Source organism: Barbus barbus, assembly GCF_936440315.1.
Source record: "Barbus barbus genome assembly, chromosome: 29".
Classification (NCBI taxonomy): domain Eukaryota; kingdom Metazoa; phylum Chordata; class Actinopteri; order Cypriniformes; family Cyprinidae; genus Barbus; species Barbus barbus.
The window spans coordinates 5,730,732-5,749,972 of NC_136757.1; the positions used below are offsets into that span (position 1 = coordinate 5,730,732).

A 19,241-nucleotide genomic window follows, 5' to 3' on the forward strand; every position below is an offset into this window, starting at 1 on the left:
AAAGTGCAATAAATAACATATGTCGATCTGAGCGATGAAAGTTTCATTTGGGAAGTTATCCAGAGCATACATTGTCTCATACTCCCTACATTTATAAGCGAGACGGACACAAAACCAAACCAATGATTTCCTCGGTGAACTTGTTTACAAATGAAGAAAGTAAGTCATACTGACAGAGACAAATGTAACAGACTGTTTGCTTTCTCACTGTTTAAGCAGACATGCCGTTGCAGTCGGGCAGCGAGGGGAAACTTCAGAAAATATAACATTTCGGTTCTGTGTGGAAGTACAGGGGGCCTTTATGTCCCACTGCAGGCCATGATGGGCACACAAACAGTGTGTGTGTGTGTGTGGAGGTGATGAAACCCCTTTACATGCAACAGTAGTTGCCAATGGGTAGCCCATGCTCTGATGAGCCCCTGTGTGTGTGTGTGTGTGTGTTCAGGTGATTCCTGCCGTTCTGTGCAAAGTTCAAGGCAGAGTTTCTGGAGCAAGCCGCTGGCTGCTCCGTAATTAAAGACTGATCTTTTGTACCCACACAGGCTGCACATGTGGCTTCGTTTGTGTGTGCGCAGATCAGCAGTTTTTCTCCCACATAGCCCTGCGCTTTGAGAAAGGGATCGTTTGATTGTGTGTTTTGTGTGTTGGTGCGTGTCTTACTGCTGTGACTCCCCTGTTTCTCTCTGGATTTTGCAACACGTAGCTCTACGCAAACTTACAAAACAAACGATGCATGACATTTTGTTCGAGTTCACGTTGTGTTCTGTTTCAGTTTGTGACTTTGCTTGCTTGTTTGTCGTTGAGAGGAGACAAACATATTACATGATGCAAGATAAGAAGAATGTTTCACTCAAGTTTAAAAGAAAAAAAAAATGGAAATTATAATTTGGATAAAGAAATTAATGCTTATTTTATAATGTGAACATTTTATGTATTTATACATTGAAGTATTCCTTGTTTTACTAAATTTAATTTATGCAAAGTTTGTTGAAATATCAAAAATCATTGTGTAATGGAAATTAAATTAGATATTTTTGTTGTTGTTTTACAGTAATTTTTAATGAAAAATGCCATGAAAATAAAATATGAACGATCCTAACAATATTTAGTTTATATTTAGTGTGGTATGTTAAATTTCATATATTTACTTAAATGTTTAAATATTCTATCTATAATTAATATTTATTCTTGTTTCTGACTTTAGGAATTCACAAATGATATAGCCTATACAAATATTATTTGTAATAGTGTTTTACCTCCTATTTTATTTTTTTTATTTTATTGGTTTATTTAATAGGGACCATGCATATTCATGAACATTGTTGTATAAAAATACACCATGTAAATATGCCAGAATTAGTTACAATAACTACTTTTCATCTGCAGTTCTATAATGTAGTAAATATTTTAAGCACGTCTTTTATAATAATTGCAAACTTTAAAAAAATAAAAAATATATATATATATTATATATATTAATGGTCCTAAAATAGGTTTAATTTTCTTTATGATAATTAATATATTAATAAATAAATATAAAAAATATTAGAAATATGTATTAAATCAAGTAATTATACATTAAATATGAATGCTGTATTATTTAAAATGTTTTCATATTAAGATGTATAATTTATATTACATTATAATTACTAAATATTAATTATTATATTATATTTAGTGCTGTCAAATGATTAATCGCATCCCAAATAAAAAATTGTTTACATAATATATGTGTATATTGTGTACATTAATTATGTATATATAAATACGAACACATGCATGTATATATTTAAGAATTGTTTTTGTTTATATATATATATATATATATATATATATATATATATATATATATATATATATATATATATATATATATATATATATATATATATATTAATATAAAATATAAGAGTATAAATATATAAATGCATATACATGTAAATATTTTCAAAATATATGCTGTATGTGTGTGTATTTTTTATATATATATATATATATATATATATATATATATATATATATATATATATATATATATATATATATATATATATATATATATATATATATATATAATACATATACACAGTACACATACATATATTGTGTAAATAAAAACGATTTAATCACAATTAATCATTTGTCAGTACTAGTTATATTATATTATATATTTAAAATGGTCTGTGATGTTATAATTGTCTGCAGGTGCTGTTCGTATGTGGGCCGGAGAGGAGGAGGTCCACAGGCCATATCCATCGGGAAGAACTGTGATAAGTTTGGGATTGTGGTGCATGAGCTTGGTCACGTGATCGGATTCTGGCATGAGCACACGCGACCCGACAGAGACGACCATGTCAGTATCATACGGGACAATATTCAGCCAGGTAGGAAAAAAACAACAGCAGCAGAATATCGCTCACATTTGTGTGAACTGACTGTATTCAAGATTCTGTGCTCAGATTACATAACATGTATTGCTAACTGAAAACTATCATGATAATACATAGAAAAGTGAGGTCAACACTCCAACTTCAATCATAAAAGACGATTTCAGTTTCCACAGAAGCAGCTGTTGCAGCATTTGCTTGGAACGACACGGCCCTCTTTACAAAACAAATTCTTGACTGCTGAGCTCAGCATAAATCCTCCACTGCACTCATTTCTGATCAATGCTGGGCAAAATATCTGTTACTTTTACCTAAGACCTCATGAACCCTGACTGCTGGCTGCAACAGTATGATTAATATACAGTGGCCTCAAACATACTGACACTCATAAAAGTGCTTTTGATAAAATATCACACCAAATAGTCATTATTTACTCGTTCCAAACCCGTATGCTTGTATATTTGTGAAATATAACTATACCTTTTGAAGAATATTTATGCAACTCTTGCAATAAAACAACAAGACTAGGACAATATTAGAGCAATATTATTAGTGTTTAATTCATTTCAGTCTGTTACATTATGTTAGTTCATAAATATAGCAAGGTTCATAGATATTATATTTAGAATTTTTGGTGCTTTTTTGAAGATTGACAGGTCTTGGTCACTATTACTATCATTATATGGCAAGAGCTCCGTAACAATTCTTTAAAAATGTCAACTTTATTATTAAATTATTTATTAATGATAAAAATAATAATACACAGGTTTGGACAAATGAAGGTGAATACATAACGAAATTATTTCCTTCAAGAAAACACATAAAAGTGTTTTTGATAGCAGAATTTCGCAGTAAATGGCTTTTATTTTACTTAAAGTCTTTATGCATAGTGCATTTATGTTCATAATCTAGGTTGTAATGCATTATATATTTTCAGAAATAATTGCAACTAAAGTTAAAATGCATTGGTAACACTTTCTATGTAGCCCGTATTTATAATACATTATAAGGGTATTATAATGAATGCATAAGGCATTATACAAAACCTTATAATGTGTTATAAAATCTCATGATTAATCATAACAACAATTATAATAGATTCTAGTACCTACGTATTTGTGGTTATAACTTTTAACAGTATGGTTATTTATAACACAATGAACAGCATATTAAATCTACTTCATTTATAATGGGATATATCATAGCTTGACATTGTTTATTAAGATCTGCACAGTACCTTACTACATCTCTTGAGTGCAAAGTTTATATATATATATATAAAACTAATTGTATTAGTAGACTTGGGTAGGGTAGGTAGAATGTTCACATACTTGCAAAGTATCCTATACTCAGTTTTTCTGTTGAGGAACCATCAAAATAAAGTGTTGGCATACAGTATATTCAGCAAATACACTACTAATACTCTCATGACTGCTAGATGATATGTAGTTGCAGAGTTACTTATCAACAGCTGTCTAAGGGGTGCCATCAAAATAATCAAACTGATATTATATATAAAAAAAAATGTTCAAAGCAAATGTCACATTACACACTGATCTAATATCTAATCTTGTGGCTGTTTGAGAAAATAAATATATATAGTTATTATTATTACTTATAAGTGGTCTTTGTCTGCTTTTAGTAAAGTAACATCAGTAACGTGGCAAGATATCAGACTTATAATACATTACAACTGTTCTTATGAGAGATGATACAACATATTATAAAGTTATTTATAAAGCATTATGCATTCATTATAATGCCTTAAGGATACCTTTATAATGTATTATAAATACAGGCTTCATAGAAAGTGTTACCGTGTTATCCAACACACTTTTCAAAGCAAAACATTTCACTTTTTTCTTTTCCGTTTTATATGATGCACACAACACCACACGTTTTTGTGATGTTCTGTGATTATGAAACATTAGTGGATCGTGTTGGTAGTTAATATGAATTTCTTCACCTGTGGTTCGTCTGAAAGAACACCTGTGTGAAAGCCAAAACACTGGAGAAACTCTAGCGCTTGTTGGCAGAAGGCATTTGTTTTATGGTATTTTATATCCAATGCAGTGAAGCTCAGGCCTTTTAAGTGTGAATTAACTGTCCAAATATTTACAAGGCCCTTGTGTGCCTAGAAATATCTCAACCATGGCATATTTTGACTCCCGACCAGCTGTGCCTCCTGATCTGATCTGTCTGATGAAGAGCCCGATATTTTTCACACTTTTTAGGCAGCATTAATGAACAAGATATGCTGAAATAATGGTTGTTGTTAGACATCTGTGCAAATGGAGCTCATTACAGACTCATTATATGGCACAGAATGATTCTCAGCAGAGAGGAAAATTCATAATGTCTGCAACTTTAAAAATTCACTTATGATAGAGGCTATAAAAATATTATTTGTAACAGTGTTTTGCCCTTTTATTACGATACATATTTCGAAGCACATTTATTTAAGAGTTTCTTAATAATTAGTGGCAGCAAACATGAAATGTGCTGCTTGAGCGTGTGTGGTGTTGTCATGCGGACCACCCAGGAATACTTGGACATTTTCCCAGTGCATGCTGGACAAACAGTGCTCAGATTTACTGAACATACTCTCTGACATAATAACACATTTTAAGTATAATATATCATAATGAACAGAATAATTATAATAGTAATTAATTAGTAAATAAATGTAATAATGTTATGATGAAAAAAAAAAACAATCTTGTGAAAGCAGATGGCCTGTTTTGTTGAATGATCAGTATGGGCTCTTACTGTTGACATAACTTCCTGTCTGAGTCTCACTCTTGGTTTCGTCTCATAGGACAGGAGTACAACTTCCTGAAGATGGAGCCTGGTGAGGTGGACTCACTCGGAGAGGTCTATGACTTCGACAGCATCATGCACTATGCAAGAAACACTTTCTCCAGGTAAGAACCTCTTAAGTATTGTCATAGTTTTAATAATTTCCCTCCATATGCCAAAATGTCCACCCCTTAATTAATCATAATTACTATAAAACACACACACACACACACACACACACACGTTTGTTTCTGTGAATTGTGGGGACTTTCCATAGACTTTTATAACTTTTAAACTGACCAAACAATATTTTCTATCCCTAACCCTAAACCTACCCCTTACAGAAAACCTGTTTGCATTCTTAGTTTCAGATAAACATCTTTTATATTTTTAATATTTTTTCCCTAGTTGGTACCGCAGGCCTGTCCCCACAATGTCAAAAATGTCAGGTTTTACTATCCTTTACTATGTGGCATAAACACACAAAAAGTACACACACACACACACACACACAATATACATATTTATTTAAAATATATAATTTTATAATTTTAATTATGAAAATATATAATTAAGTAAATCATCACACCTTGGAAGTATTAATAGCATATATTTTATACATTATAATTTACATACAGATTTTTTTTACTTCAATGTATACAATATAAATTAAATGCAAACACCATCACTTACACTTAGCAAATATTAAACTTTTTTTTTCTGGCAGATAAAAAAACAGACCAAAATCTCACTGACTTTCATTGAAGAAAATAAATATTAATAATAAAAAAATTGAATTAAAAATCGGTCATCCTTTTTCTAAATATGCTTCTACTTTTGTAAAATATAAATATGGCTTTTGAAGAGTATTTATGCAACTCTTGCAATGTAACAGTAGTAATATAACAATAATATAACAGTTCAGAAGAGGATTTTAAGTAGGACTAGACATTGTCACGTTCCCTCTCGGGATACAAGGAGGTGCAGAGACGTGGAAGTTCCAAATAGGGTTCTTTATTGGAATCCAGCAGACAGACAGGGAGCATGGGGAGAGACGAACATCTATGACGATTCTGACGATAGACCGGACACAGGGGCTAGGAAACACAGGGCTTATAAACACAGGGAAATAAGGAACAGGTGTGGACTAATCAAAACACAGGGCTAGGGACTAATTAAACAATGATGACAAACGAGGACAGGAACAGGAAGGCCAAATATGGGCACGAGAGGAGGGGAACCACAAGACAAGGACTGACATTACGCCCCCCTCCGGAAGGCGTGTCCTCACGCCTAACACCATCCAATGGGGAGGGGGGGTGGGCGCTCTGGAGGCCTCCAGGGCGGTGCCCGTTCCATGGGCCATGGCGGGTCAGGAGACTCGGGAGGCCATGGCGGATCTGGAGACTCGGGAGGCCAGGGCGGGTCAGGGGACTCGGGAGGCCAGGGCGGGTCAGGGGACCCGGGAGGCCAGGGCGGGTCAGGGGATCCGGGAGGCCATGGCGGATCTGGAGACTCGGGAAGCCACGGCCTATTTTTTTCGGGTCGTGTGGCCTTGGCCCTTGGCCCGGCCACACAGGCTGTGACCCTCTTACCCCCCCCCAAAATTTTCTTGGGGAAGCTCCCCCCTGGGAGCCACAGAGGAGCAGACTCTGTCGGGCGCTCTTGCAGCGCGGACTCTGTCGGGCGCTCTTGCAGCGCGGACTCTGTCGGGCGCTCTTGCAGCGCGGACTCTGTCCGGCGCTCTTGCAGCGTGGACTCTGTCGGGCGCTCTTGCAGCGCGGACTCTGTCGGGCGCTCTTGCAGCGCGGACTCTGTCGGGCGCTCTTGCAGCGCGGGGCTGGACAGAACCAGCGGGAACGTGCGTGGAGCCGGCACGGGAGGGCACGTGCGAGGAGCCGGCACTGGAGGGCACGTGCGAGGAGCCGGCACGGGAGGGCGCTCGGGAAGCGCGGACACCTGGGGGCGCTCTTGCAGCGCGGAAACTTGGGGACGCTCTTGAAGCGCAGCCACTTGGGGACGCTCTGGAAGCGCGGACACTTGGGGGCGCTCGGGAAGCGCGGGGCTGGACAGAACCAGCGGGAACGTGCGTGGAGCCGGCACGGGAGGGCACGTGCGAGGAGCCGGCACTGGAGGGCACGTGCGAGGAGCCGGCACGGGAGGGCGCTCGGGAAGCGCGGACACCTGGGGGCGCTCTTGCAGCGCGGAAACTTGGGGACGCTCTGGAAGCGCAGCCACTTGGGGACGCTCTGGAAACGCGGACACTTGGGGGCGCTCGGGAAGCGCGGGGCTGGACGGAACCAGCGGGAACTCAGGAGGGCTGGACGGAATCAGCGGGAACTCAGGAGGGCTGGACGGAACCAGCGGGAACTCAGGAGGGCTGGACGGAACCAGCGGGAACTCAGGAGGGCTGGACGGAACCAGCGGGAACTCAGGAGGGCTGGACGGAACCAGCGGGAACTCAGGAGGGCTGGACGGAACCAGCGGGAACTCAGGAGGGCTGGACGGAACCAGCGGGAACTCAGGAGGGCTGGACGGAACCAGCGGGAACTCAGGAGGGCTGGACGGAACCAGCGGGAACTCAGGAGGGCTGGACGGAACCAGCGGGAACTCAGGAGGGCTGGACGGAACCAGCGGGAACTCAGGAGGGCTGGACGGAACCAGCGGGAACTCAGGAGGGCTGGACGGAACCAGCGGGAACCCAGGAGGGCTGGACGGAACCAGCGGGAACTCAGGAGGGCTGGACGGAACCAGTGGGAACTCAGGAGGGCGCTCTTGAAGCGCCGGGTTGCGCGGGTGCTCTGGGCTGAGGACAGCAGCAGTGCTGGGAAGAGTTGGGTGGCCGGAACATTTGGCAGGGCATGTGGAGGGTCCTGGCGAGCGGTGAGCTGGTGAGGCCGGGTTGTTCTCGGGTTGGGTTGGACGAAGATCAGTGTTGTTGTCGGTCCGGTCTTCTGTCACGTTCCCTCTCGGGATACAAGGAGGTGCAGAGACGTGGAAGTTCCAAATAGGGTTCTTTATTGGAATCCAGCAGACAGACAGGGAGCATGGGGAGAGACGAACATCTATGACGATTCTGACGATAGACCGGACACAGGGGCTAGGAAACACAGGGCTTATAAACACAGGGAAATAAGGAACAGGTGTGGACTAATCAAAACACAGGGCTAGGGACTAATTAAACAATGATGACAAACGAGGACAGGAACAGGAAGGCCAAATATGGGCACGAGAGGAGGGGAACCACAAGACAAGGACTGACAGACATGAGCTTCAGGAGGAAGCAATATTATAAGTGTTTAATAAATTCAATTTCAGTCTGTTCCATCATATGAGCTCAGGAACATAATTGTCATCATATGACAAAAGCTGCGTTTCTACTTTGTGTTCCAAGCAAAAACTAATAGCACACAGGATTGGAACGATGAGGAAGAATATACATCAAAATTATTTTAAGTTTTAGGTGAACTGTTCCTTTAAGAAAATATATAGTGTTTATGAGCAGGTTCACTAAGAAAGTGGTTTTGTATTCCACTGCACTGCTCTTTAATTATTGTTCTTCATAAACACGTGAGATGGATGTCTCTGACAGTTGTAAACCTCGCTGTTTTGCAAAAAAAAATGCATTTCAGGAATTTTGTCTTTTATTCTTGTAATAGTCATGATTCAGACAGCTCAGTTATTCACATTGCTTGATTGTTGCTTGTTTTTGATGAGGATTCCTCTTAGAGGTCGACCGATGTATCGGTTTTGCCGAATAATCGGCACTGATAGTTGATTGCTGGAACTACTATCAGCAAAATCCATGCCGATAGTTTTCCGGGTTGCGTCCATTGCTGGACTGGGACAGAGCGAGAGCTGGCTCTAGAGGCGGAAATCACGTACTGAACAGAGCGGGACACTTCAGGCGCGGATTTAAATACTGTCGCGCCACAGAGCGCCATTCACATACACTGAAAAAAAAATGATTAATTGAATTTACTAATTTTTTTTAAGGTAAGTGGTTGCAATCCATTTATTTTAGCTACATTTAAATAAACAAACTTAGTTGACTAACTTTCAACATTATTTTTTTTATTTAAATGTAGCTAAAATAAATTGTTTGCAACCACTTACCTTAAAAAGTTTTTTTCAGTGTAGTTTTCCATTAAATTATATTTATCGCTGTTAATGTATATAGTGACTTCATCCTAGGCTGTAAAATTGTGTGTTGTTTCCTTTTTTTAGCGAAACGCTTGTCTTTCTGCGGCTCTAATAAAGTATGCTTCATTTAGAGAGCTATAATCAAAGACTAGCTATTTGCTATAATATAGATCCCACTTTCTCTTTCCGTTTGCTCTGTTTTTAAACACCGAACTTTAAACTCATCTATGCCACTTTGTTCATTTTTGAAGTTTTGCCTGTTTGGTGATTAAATAAACACATTTAGGCCGCCGCTTGAATTGCATGTTAAAGTGTCTTCTGTTAACATGATTTAATGCTATAAACTAACTTTAATGGTCAATAAAAAAATGTATATTAATATTTTATTCATTTAGAATAAAGTATGGTTCAGTAGTGTTTTTATTTTTTTTTATAGTAAAGCACTATTTTAGTTTTTGTTCAGTATCCATTTTAAAAAAACTATTGGTTGATTTAAGCGATATCGGTCAGTGTGGTCCAACCTATATCGGTATCGGCAAAATCCACTATCGGTCGACCTCTAATTCCTCTTTGCAGTATTTTATGCTGAATGATGCTGTATTTGGCGCAGCCTCCCCGCGCTTCTCATTATTCTCAGGGTGACCTCTGAGCGAGGCATCAGCAGTTCTGAGGCGGGATGTCTATCTGCGTATCTCTCTCCTCTTACACTCTTTCTGCTGAGCTTTCACAACGCCGCTATTGTGCTTCTCAGTGCCTGTCAGTTGTTCACAGAGCAGTCGGAGCCGGTCGGTTTCCATATGTGTGGAAAGGCTTGGTTCAGACATCATCTATTCAATCTCTCAGTGTTAGATTAATTTAATTAACTTCCTGATTCTCCTCATGCCTCATGATAGGATTTTGGATCAGAGTAACTGTGTAATGCAAGTTTGTGTTTGGCCAGATTTGAAACAATATAGATAGATAGATAGATAGATAGATAGATAGATAGATAGATAGATAGATAGATAGATAGATAGATAGATAGATAGAATTATTATTTTTTTTTAAGAAGCCTTTTCTGCTCACCAAGACTGCATTTATTTAATCACAAATAGAGTAAAAGCAGTAATAGTGTGAAATATTATTACAATTTAAAATAATTGCAGCACAAATATAGACAGATAACAGAAAAGATAGGCACAGTTTGTGCAGTTATCGCTGCCACTGAAGCAGGTCTCTTCTTATATGACAGAAGCAAATGAGCTCTATATTCATCTTAAAACATTTTACTGACTTTAACTGTATTATGATGATGTTCATGTGGCATTTGTTTGTCTAAAAGACACTAATGGAATGGTTTTCTCATCTCTGTGACCTCTTTTTCAATTCTCAGATGAACACATACTCACACACACACACCAATTCATTTCTGTTGATGACGTCTGTGAAACCACACGGTTATCCTGTCATTTAGCAAAGTGTACGGTGTTATCACTGTGGCTCTGGATTTGAGCTGGAAACACTGGCTAGCATTATGCTAAGCACAGTTTGAGACACTTTCATTTTGTCTTTTTGCAACAACCTGTTGTTGTTTTTGGAATTGGCTTTTTCAATATGGTTTTAAGCATGTCAGTGCTCAGCTATGCCAAAATCTAACCAAATATAATACTTAATATATCAGTATAATATACATAGTATAATTATAATTTAAGACTACACTTTTTTAAAACATTTTATTTTATTTTTAAGCTAATACCTTTATTCAGGAAGGATGAATTAAATTGATCAAAAGTAAAAGTAAAGACTTTTTACACTGAATATTCTGTTCATCAAAAAAAAAAGTTTACACAGAAATATGAAGCAGCACAGCTTTTTCATTATATATTTTTTTATTGATAATAATAAATATTTCTTGAGCAGCAAGTCAGCATATTAGACTGATTTCTGAAGGATCATGTGACACTGAAGACTGGAGTAATTATGCTGAAAATTCAGCTTTGATCACAGAAATAAATTACACTTTATAATATATTCACGTAGAAAACAGTTATTTTAAATTGAAATAATATTTCACAATATTACTGTATTTTTGGTCAAACAAATGCAACCTTGGTAAGCCGAAGAGACTTTTGAACTGTAGTGTTTGTGTAAATTGAATTTTGGTTTCAGCCTACAGAGAAACACTACAGCATGCTATATACGAGGAAAAGAAATGTTAGCTGGAGATTGAGATGCCTTAGACTCGCTATCTCCATCTTCCTGTACAGGAACATTTGGATCGTCCTCAAAAGCTTTTGCTGATGGGATTGTAGAATGTTATTCCCATTTCATGTATTTATCAAAAGTTTTTCCTGACTAGTTTTGACAGCCTACAGGCAACATTCCCCCAGAGCGAGCGTAACTCGAGTCAAGGCACACGCAAACACACGTCTATATGAGAACCATCTGTTTCCTCTCCTTTTGTTCTCATTTTTTTTTTTTATGCATTTAGCACATTGCATTCAAGTTACAGTTTCTACATTTTATCAGCTCTTGCTTTCCCTGGGAATCGAACCCATGACCTTGGCGTTGCTAGCGCCATGCTCTACTATTTGAGCTACAGGAAAGCCTGTTTTGGCATCCATATTGCTTTTTTTTTTTTTTTAAACAAACTGCACTTTGTTCATAGCTGTAGGCTTCTAGGAAGAATAGGGATTTTCTTGATAAAACCTGAGTTGCAGTGTTGTGAGGTGAAAATCTCTCTCTGCATGTGTCTGTTTGAGTGAGTTTTTATTTTGCTCCAGTTTTTGTTTACACAATTTCCAGATTATTAGGCAGAATACATCAAATTGACCCTAAATATAAGCATATTTATTAAAAACAAGGGACATTTATTTATTTATTGCTTGATAAACAACAATAATATATAAAAGAACATATTTATGTAACTTTATATTTTGCTGTGTTGTTTTTTGGATTTATTTTATTTTATTATTATTTGTTTTATCCCCTCCCTCCCTTACCTCCTAAGAGAAAACACCCTATTTTCACTGGATTTTAACTTTTAACTAAAGGAGCCTGTCTTCGAGACATGTAATGCTTTCATTTAACTTGACATAAATGGATGGAGAGAATGAGAGGAGAGACTACATTGATCCCGCAGGGGAAATTTAGCAGATAATGTTGTTTGATATAGACACATTAGAGCCGTCAGCTCTGCTTTTGCATAATCACTTAAGAACTCACAATTACAAACAAAATATCAATCAAACTCCTGCTAGTTCCTCTTTATTCAGTGTAGTAATTACTTTTTGAAGTTGCAAATAAAACAAGGATCATTAGAGCAGGTTTTACAAATAAATAAATTAAAAATATCTGAATTTAATTCAAGTTGTTACTGTTCTTTGGGATTGTTTGTGAAAAATTTACTAGCAATTTCTGAGTAGAACTTGTTTCTACTCTCTTAGAAAATGGTTCTAAACAGTTCCAGATTAGAGTTCTTGAACTCACAACAACAGCAGAATTATTGCTGCTTAATATAATTCTTTTTATAAGGTTCTATAAAGAAATATGCATTGAAAGTGCTTTATAGCACATTAATTGTGTTATAAATAATAGTTTATTTTCATTAATGTTAGTATATTTATTATTTACATTAGTATTATTAATATTATTTGTGTATATTTTTACTCCTCTATCTGCCTGGTCTTATAATATCTCACAGACCATTTTATTTCAGTGTATGTTAATGCTAATAATTATTGATTCTTATATATAACTTAAAATATTGACAGTATTTTTGCTATTATAGACCAAGAACTGAAACAACATGGTGATTGTGCTGTTTTTAATATAAAGTTGTTGTTTTTTTGGCCCTTATGTTTGGTTTCATGATCTGATTGATCTGACATGATCAGAAATGGTGTTTGAGTTCCTCGAACTTCAGATCTGTAACGCAGCAACTCATTTGTTTGAGTGTAAAAACGTGTGGTTGAATATTGTGATATTGGTGAATTTAAATGAAAAATGTAATTCTTCATCATGTCGAATGAGTGGAAAACAGGCCTTGATTATTATGTTACTGTTGAAATGGTTCCGTTCGAGTGAAAAACCTACCGTTTCAGAGTAAAGAGAGGAAATCTGGAGTATCAGTTTTTAGTAGGCCTTACGTATTCCAGGTATTTGTGTGAGAGGTAAAGTGAGGATGGAAGTTGTATGTATTTGTTAGCAAGGACTCTAAAGGACTGGTTTCCGTGTCTCCCTTCTGGGAGTGTACAGGAAAACTCCCAGAGTTAAGTATAGCAGAGCAGATATAGACATGGTGAACTCATCCAGGGCTTCCTCTCATTTCAGAGCCACCCATGATTATTAAATGATTACTAGATTCTCTGAGTTTATCATATATTCCTCCTCTCTTGACCCTCAGATGTTTTTACCCAGAAATGAGAGGGTAAGTTAGATGGATTTATGCGACTTGGCTTTGTAAGCAGGACATCAGAAAGCTCTCAGCAGCTTGAGAGAAGCTAACAGTCTGTTTGTCCACTGTCCTGTTGTCTTTTTTCCCATCGTCCCTGCTGTGTTTGAAGAGTACTCGTACTGTAAATCTCCGTGGGAAGATGGGCTCTTTGATTGTACTTGTATCGGGAGGATTTCATGGCCTTCCCTTAGGTTTTTTCCCCTCAGACTTTTCTCCTGGAGAAGCGGGTGATCCTCCTAGCTTTTTGTCTGGGACATGTTTTCCGACCTCCTCCTTTGTCTCCTGGCCCCCGTTCCACCCACCCGGCTCGCAGAGCTTTTTCTTCTTCAAACTGGTACTGGCAAGTTGAGCCAAAAGCAAATAAAGAGCTTGCAGTATGTCTTCAGTGTGCGATGACACCAACCCACACATCTACTGTTCAGCCCTGTACTCACAGACCCACAATAAGGCTGAAACTTACAAAAACATGCCCAGGTCACATTTCACCACAAAATCAAAAGATAAAATAAGATTTTATATAAATAAAAAAAATATTTTTTTCATTATTTTCAAGTTTGTGACATTGTTTTCATGAGAATTAACTACATTTTTCTACAGATTTTCACAGTAATGCAATACTTGTAAGCTTTTTTTCCCGTAATTCTCATTATTGTGAAAAGTAGTTATCTTATATTACTGTAATATAGGTATTGTATAACACACTAAATAGATAGTGATTTTTTTTATTTTGATTTTAGCATTAAAATTTTGATTAAAAATATTATGCTAAATAATATTAAACACATTTTTTTAGGCCTATTTAATATTATTTAAATATTTCATATTATTTAATATTTAAATAATGTTAAATAGGCCTAAATATTTTATTTTCATTTATTGCCTTTATTGTTTTTAGCATTATTATAATTAAAATATTTTATTTTGTTTAGTGTTTTATTTGCATTTCAGAGATGCAAATTTGTAGAGGAAAATATGCCTATTTTTAAAATATGTAAAAAAAACAACAACAATAATAATAAGGAAAATTATATTGTTATAAATGAATTGTATTACTGTTTCTAATTATAGCCTAACAATTATGGAAAACATATTAGTTTTTTTTTTCTTTGTGTGTGTGTACATGTACACAAAAAGATAAATTATTTAATTATTTATATTTTACACAATTATTTTTACTACAGTGAATATGGGAATATTATTATATTTATGCAAATATCGAATATAATGTAAGTTCTATATGTACATTTTGCCAAAGCTTAAATTTTGTAGTAGTGATACACCAAAGTTTTGCCAATATTAGAAAATATTTAGCAGAACCAGCTATAAACAACAATAATAATAATAATGATAATAATAATAATTATTATTATTATAAAAAATAAAAATATGTATTTTATTTAAAAAAATAAATTAAAAATGTAAATTAAATTGGTATTTTTTAATACAACAACAAAAAGTGTACTTTTTCGATTGAGTATGACCTGGAATTCATCTTATAAGCTTTCATGAGATTCACAGATAATGGTGGTTTTTATCCTTTAACTGAAATTAGGCTGTCTCTTGTAGCTGTAAGAGTCTTACATTTTTCTGATTTGAACCTGAAGACAGTACATATTTAAATCACTGCAATGTTATTGATTTGAAATGTGGTTTGCATTTCTCTGCTGATTTCTCTCATATAAAGCTTGAAGTTGAGCTCCACCCTTCCTTATTTGAACATGCCTGCTGTTGACTGGAAGGTTCCCATGGGAACAAACAAATGAGCAGACCCTCGCTGGCCACCGTCGAGTGAAAATCTCGATGATAAACTAGCAATGAGTGTCAAAGTACGAAAAGAAGGGCGAGAAAACAGACAGGTTTTTGATACTGAATCACTCTTTGCTGAACTGAGCAAACGTTTTTTCAGCCTGAGCTAGTAGGACTGGAGAACGGAACGTGTTGGAAAGCATAAATCTGTTTCATAATACTCAACATTTCTTTTGTTTATAGCTTACTTACAACCACATGATGTCATGACTTTTAAGGAAGCATCAGGCCTGGTGCGGCCAATCAGCAGCACTTTGACGTCATGCAGGAGGTTATTGTGCCGTGTGAGGTTGCCAAGTAGAACATGAATTTAAGTCATGTTTTGGCTGCCAGTTTAGTGGTCACTCTCTGTCTCAGGCCTGCCGGATTTAGTGACTGTCCCAGGAAAGGTCATTGTTTTTCTCTTGGTGCTGTGGAGTCATCAGACCTGTGGTGTTTTTATTATGCTTTGAGTCATCAACATCCATACTCCTGTTGATTGGTCTGATGGAAAATTTTGGTGATCTGCTCCCATAAACCACATTCAGAGGTGGTCCAGGCCGGTTCCGCAACAGATTTGTAATGTAAATGCGAATGTGTCCTGATGCATAACAAATAATCTAAAACAAAACAAGCCAAGTCATTTTGGACGTTTGGAAAAGGCTATAAATATACCTGAAACATTTGTGGTCACAGACTCGTTTGAGACCTATTAAACCAGAAGTAAACTGCAATCCGTCTCAGCTGATCGAATCACCTGATAAAGATTTTAGTAGCCAAAGTGAACTAGCATTGTCACGATACTGTCTTTCTGTCTCTTGGTCCTTAAACCAGCTAAAGAAGAATCATGTAATATAATACCTCTGTTACTGTGTGGATATTTCAGAATATTGGAACATTATTACACAAAAATAATCATAAATTCTGAATGCATGTTTTAATGTCTTCACTTTTACAGAAAACTGATGAAGATATTGTCATTTTTGGCCTTCATTGACTGAAATATCTGCCCAGAAACAGTGCCGTTTAATTGGCGCTTCTATTAGCATTATAACGGTGTCCGACTCAGTTGTCTATTTTGTGTTCACATTGTGAATTAGCTACAACATGTAAAGATGTGAGCTGTGTGGACGCATTTCATTATGACCAAACATTATGCAAGAGTATGGTGATGCGCCAAAATTTTGGTTTTGGGAGGCTGAAACAGTATTTTGTTTCTCCGATGGTAATACTTTATTTTAGAGTCTCTTAACTAGTTTCTTATTAGCATGCATATTAATATAATATTATCTATTAATTAGTAGTAATCAAGTACTTATTAATGCCTTATTCTACATGACCTTATTCTACATCCCTAATTCTACCCAATACCTAAACTTAACAACTACCTTACTAACTATTAATAAGCAGCAAATTAGGAATTTATTGAGGGAAAAGTCGTAGTTAATAGTGAATAAGTGTTTCCTATTCTAAAGTGTTACCGCGTGTTTTGACTGTGTCAGCATCTATTTTGTGTAAAAACTACAACAGGTAAACCTGTCAGCTGTGTGGATGGCAGTTCTAGATTAACAATATCAGTTTCTAATTTTTAATCGATATTGATATGGCTTCTTAAATCTCAAGATCGATCTTTTAGTCTGTGCTGTTTTCGGTCGCGTGATCTTCAATAAACATTATTTGCAGCACACCTGCCATAATCACAATAATCTTTGTGCTTTACTTTTAATATGAAACAAAATCTCAGCTTTCAAATTCTGTCAGTTTTATCACAAAATACAAACAGTAAACATGGTTTTGACGCTTTTTAATATGGAGTGACAGATCGCTTTTGCAGCTTCAGTTCAATCGACATGTGAACCGATCATCTCTTCTACTTGACTACTAGGTATAGCACCAAATAAACATGAATAAACATCAGAAAGCATGCTGAAAGGAACAGAACATCTTACTGAAATGTATCATGTCTCATGTAATCACTTGTAAACAATAATGTTTGTAAACAATATTGTCATGTAACATCAAAGTCCATAAACTCGATAGTTAGCTAGATAAAAAAACACTCTAGAATGTGGCATAACATATCGCTGTAGCAGCTTCATGTGAACCGATCAACTCTTCTACTTGACTACTAGTTATAGCACCAAATAAACATGAATAAACATCAAAAACATACTGAAAGAAACAGAACATCTAACTGAAATGTATCATGTCTCATGTAATCACTTGTAAACAATAATGCTTGAAAACAGTAATGTCATATAACATTAATTACCTCAGGAAAGATCCATAAACGTCATAGTTAGCTGGAAAAAACACTTAAATTTTAATTAGACTTTTTTTTTTAACTACAAAAATCTAAAAATCTAATTGCACTGAAGATATGCAACTACTGTTAAAATATATATTTTTATGTAAAAATATTTATATGATAAAATATGCATATGATCACAGAGAGTGAGCAACAACACCCGGACTCTGTTGTAATCATTCTCTGGGACTTTAATAAAGCAAATCTCTCCTGCGAACTGCCAAAATACAGACAGCACATCACATGTCCCACCAGAGATAGTAATATACTGGATCACTGTTACACAACAATAAAGGACACATATCACTCGGTTCCACGAGCAGCTTTAGGACTCTCTGATCACTGTTTGGCTCATCTCATACCGTCCTACAGGCAGAAACTTAAATCTGCAAAACCTGTATTAAGATCTGTTAAAAGATGGACTAATGAAGCAGCGTGGGATTTACAAGCCTGATTCTCTCTCACTGATTGGACTGTCTTTGAAAATGCTGCCAACGATCTGGACAAGCTCACAGAGACTATAACATCTTATATCAGTTTCTGTGAGGATATGTGCATTCCTACCAGAACTCATTTAACCTACAACAATGACAAACCATGGTTCACTGCAAAACTCAGACAGCTCCGTCAGGCCAAAGAAGATGCTTACAGAAAGGGGGATAAAGTCTTGTATAAACAGGCCAAATACACACTGGAAAGGGAGATCAGAGTGGCAAAGAGGAATTATTCTGACAAGCTAAAGAACAAATTCTCTTCCAGTGATCCTGCTTCAGTGTGGAAAGGTATGAAAGATATCACCAGTTACAAGGCACCATCCCCAAGCACTCTGGAGAATCAACAACTGGCAGATGATTTGAATGACTTTTACAGTAGGTTTGAAAAAACAACCCACACCCGCCCTGAACACCTCTCCACACAACCATTAACACCTCCAGCAACCCCACCTCCAGCAAGAAGGAAAGCACCAGGCCCAGACGGTGTGTCACCAGCCTGCCTAAAAACCTGTGCTGATCAGCTGGCCCCCATCTTCACACCGATCTTTAACAGATCACTGGAGCTGTGTGAAGTCCCCTCATGCTTCAAACGCTCCACCATCATCCCCGTCCCAAAGAACCAAAATTACTGGACTTAATGACTACAGACCTGTGGCTCTAATGTCTGTGGCCATGAAATCATTTGAAAAGACTGGTTTTGGCTTATCTGAAGGACATCACTGGACCCTTACTAGACCCCCTGCAGTTTGCCTACAGAGCAAACAGGTCTGTGGAGGATGCTGTCAATATGGGACTGCACTTCATCCTGCAACATCTGGACAGACCAGGGACTTATGTGAAGATCCTGTTTGTGGACTTCAGCTCCGCTTTTAACACCATCATCATAGACA

At 36.9% G+C, this 19,241-nt stretch overlaps 1 protein-coding gene across 1 annotated transcript in view; it reads left to right on the forward strand.

Annotated features, from left to right (window-relative positions):
• LOC306849419 (bone morphogenetic protein 1-like) overlaps positions 1-19,241 on the forward strand; it is an 84,084-nt gene that overhangs the window by 36,081 nt on the left and 28,762 nt on the right. Inside the window, exons 5-6 of the mRNA XM_079384421.1 lie at positions 2,206-2,384; positions 5,206-5,311. Coding sequence (XP_079240547.1) covers positions 2,206-2,384; positions 5,206-5,311 — 285 coding nt within the window. The remainder of the gene's footprint in view (positions 1-2,205; positions 2,385-5,205; positions 5,312-19,241) is intronic.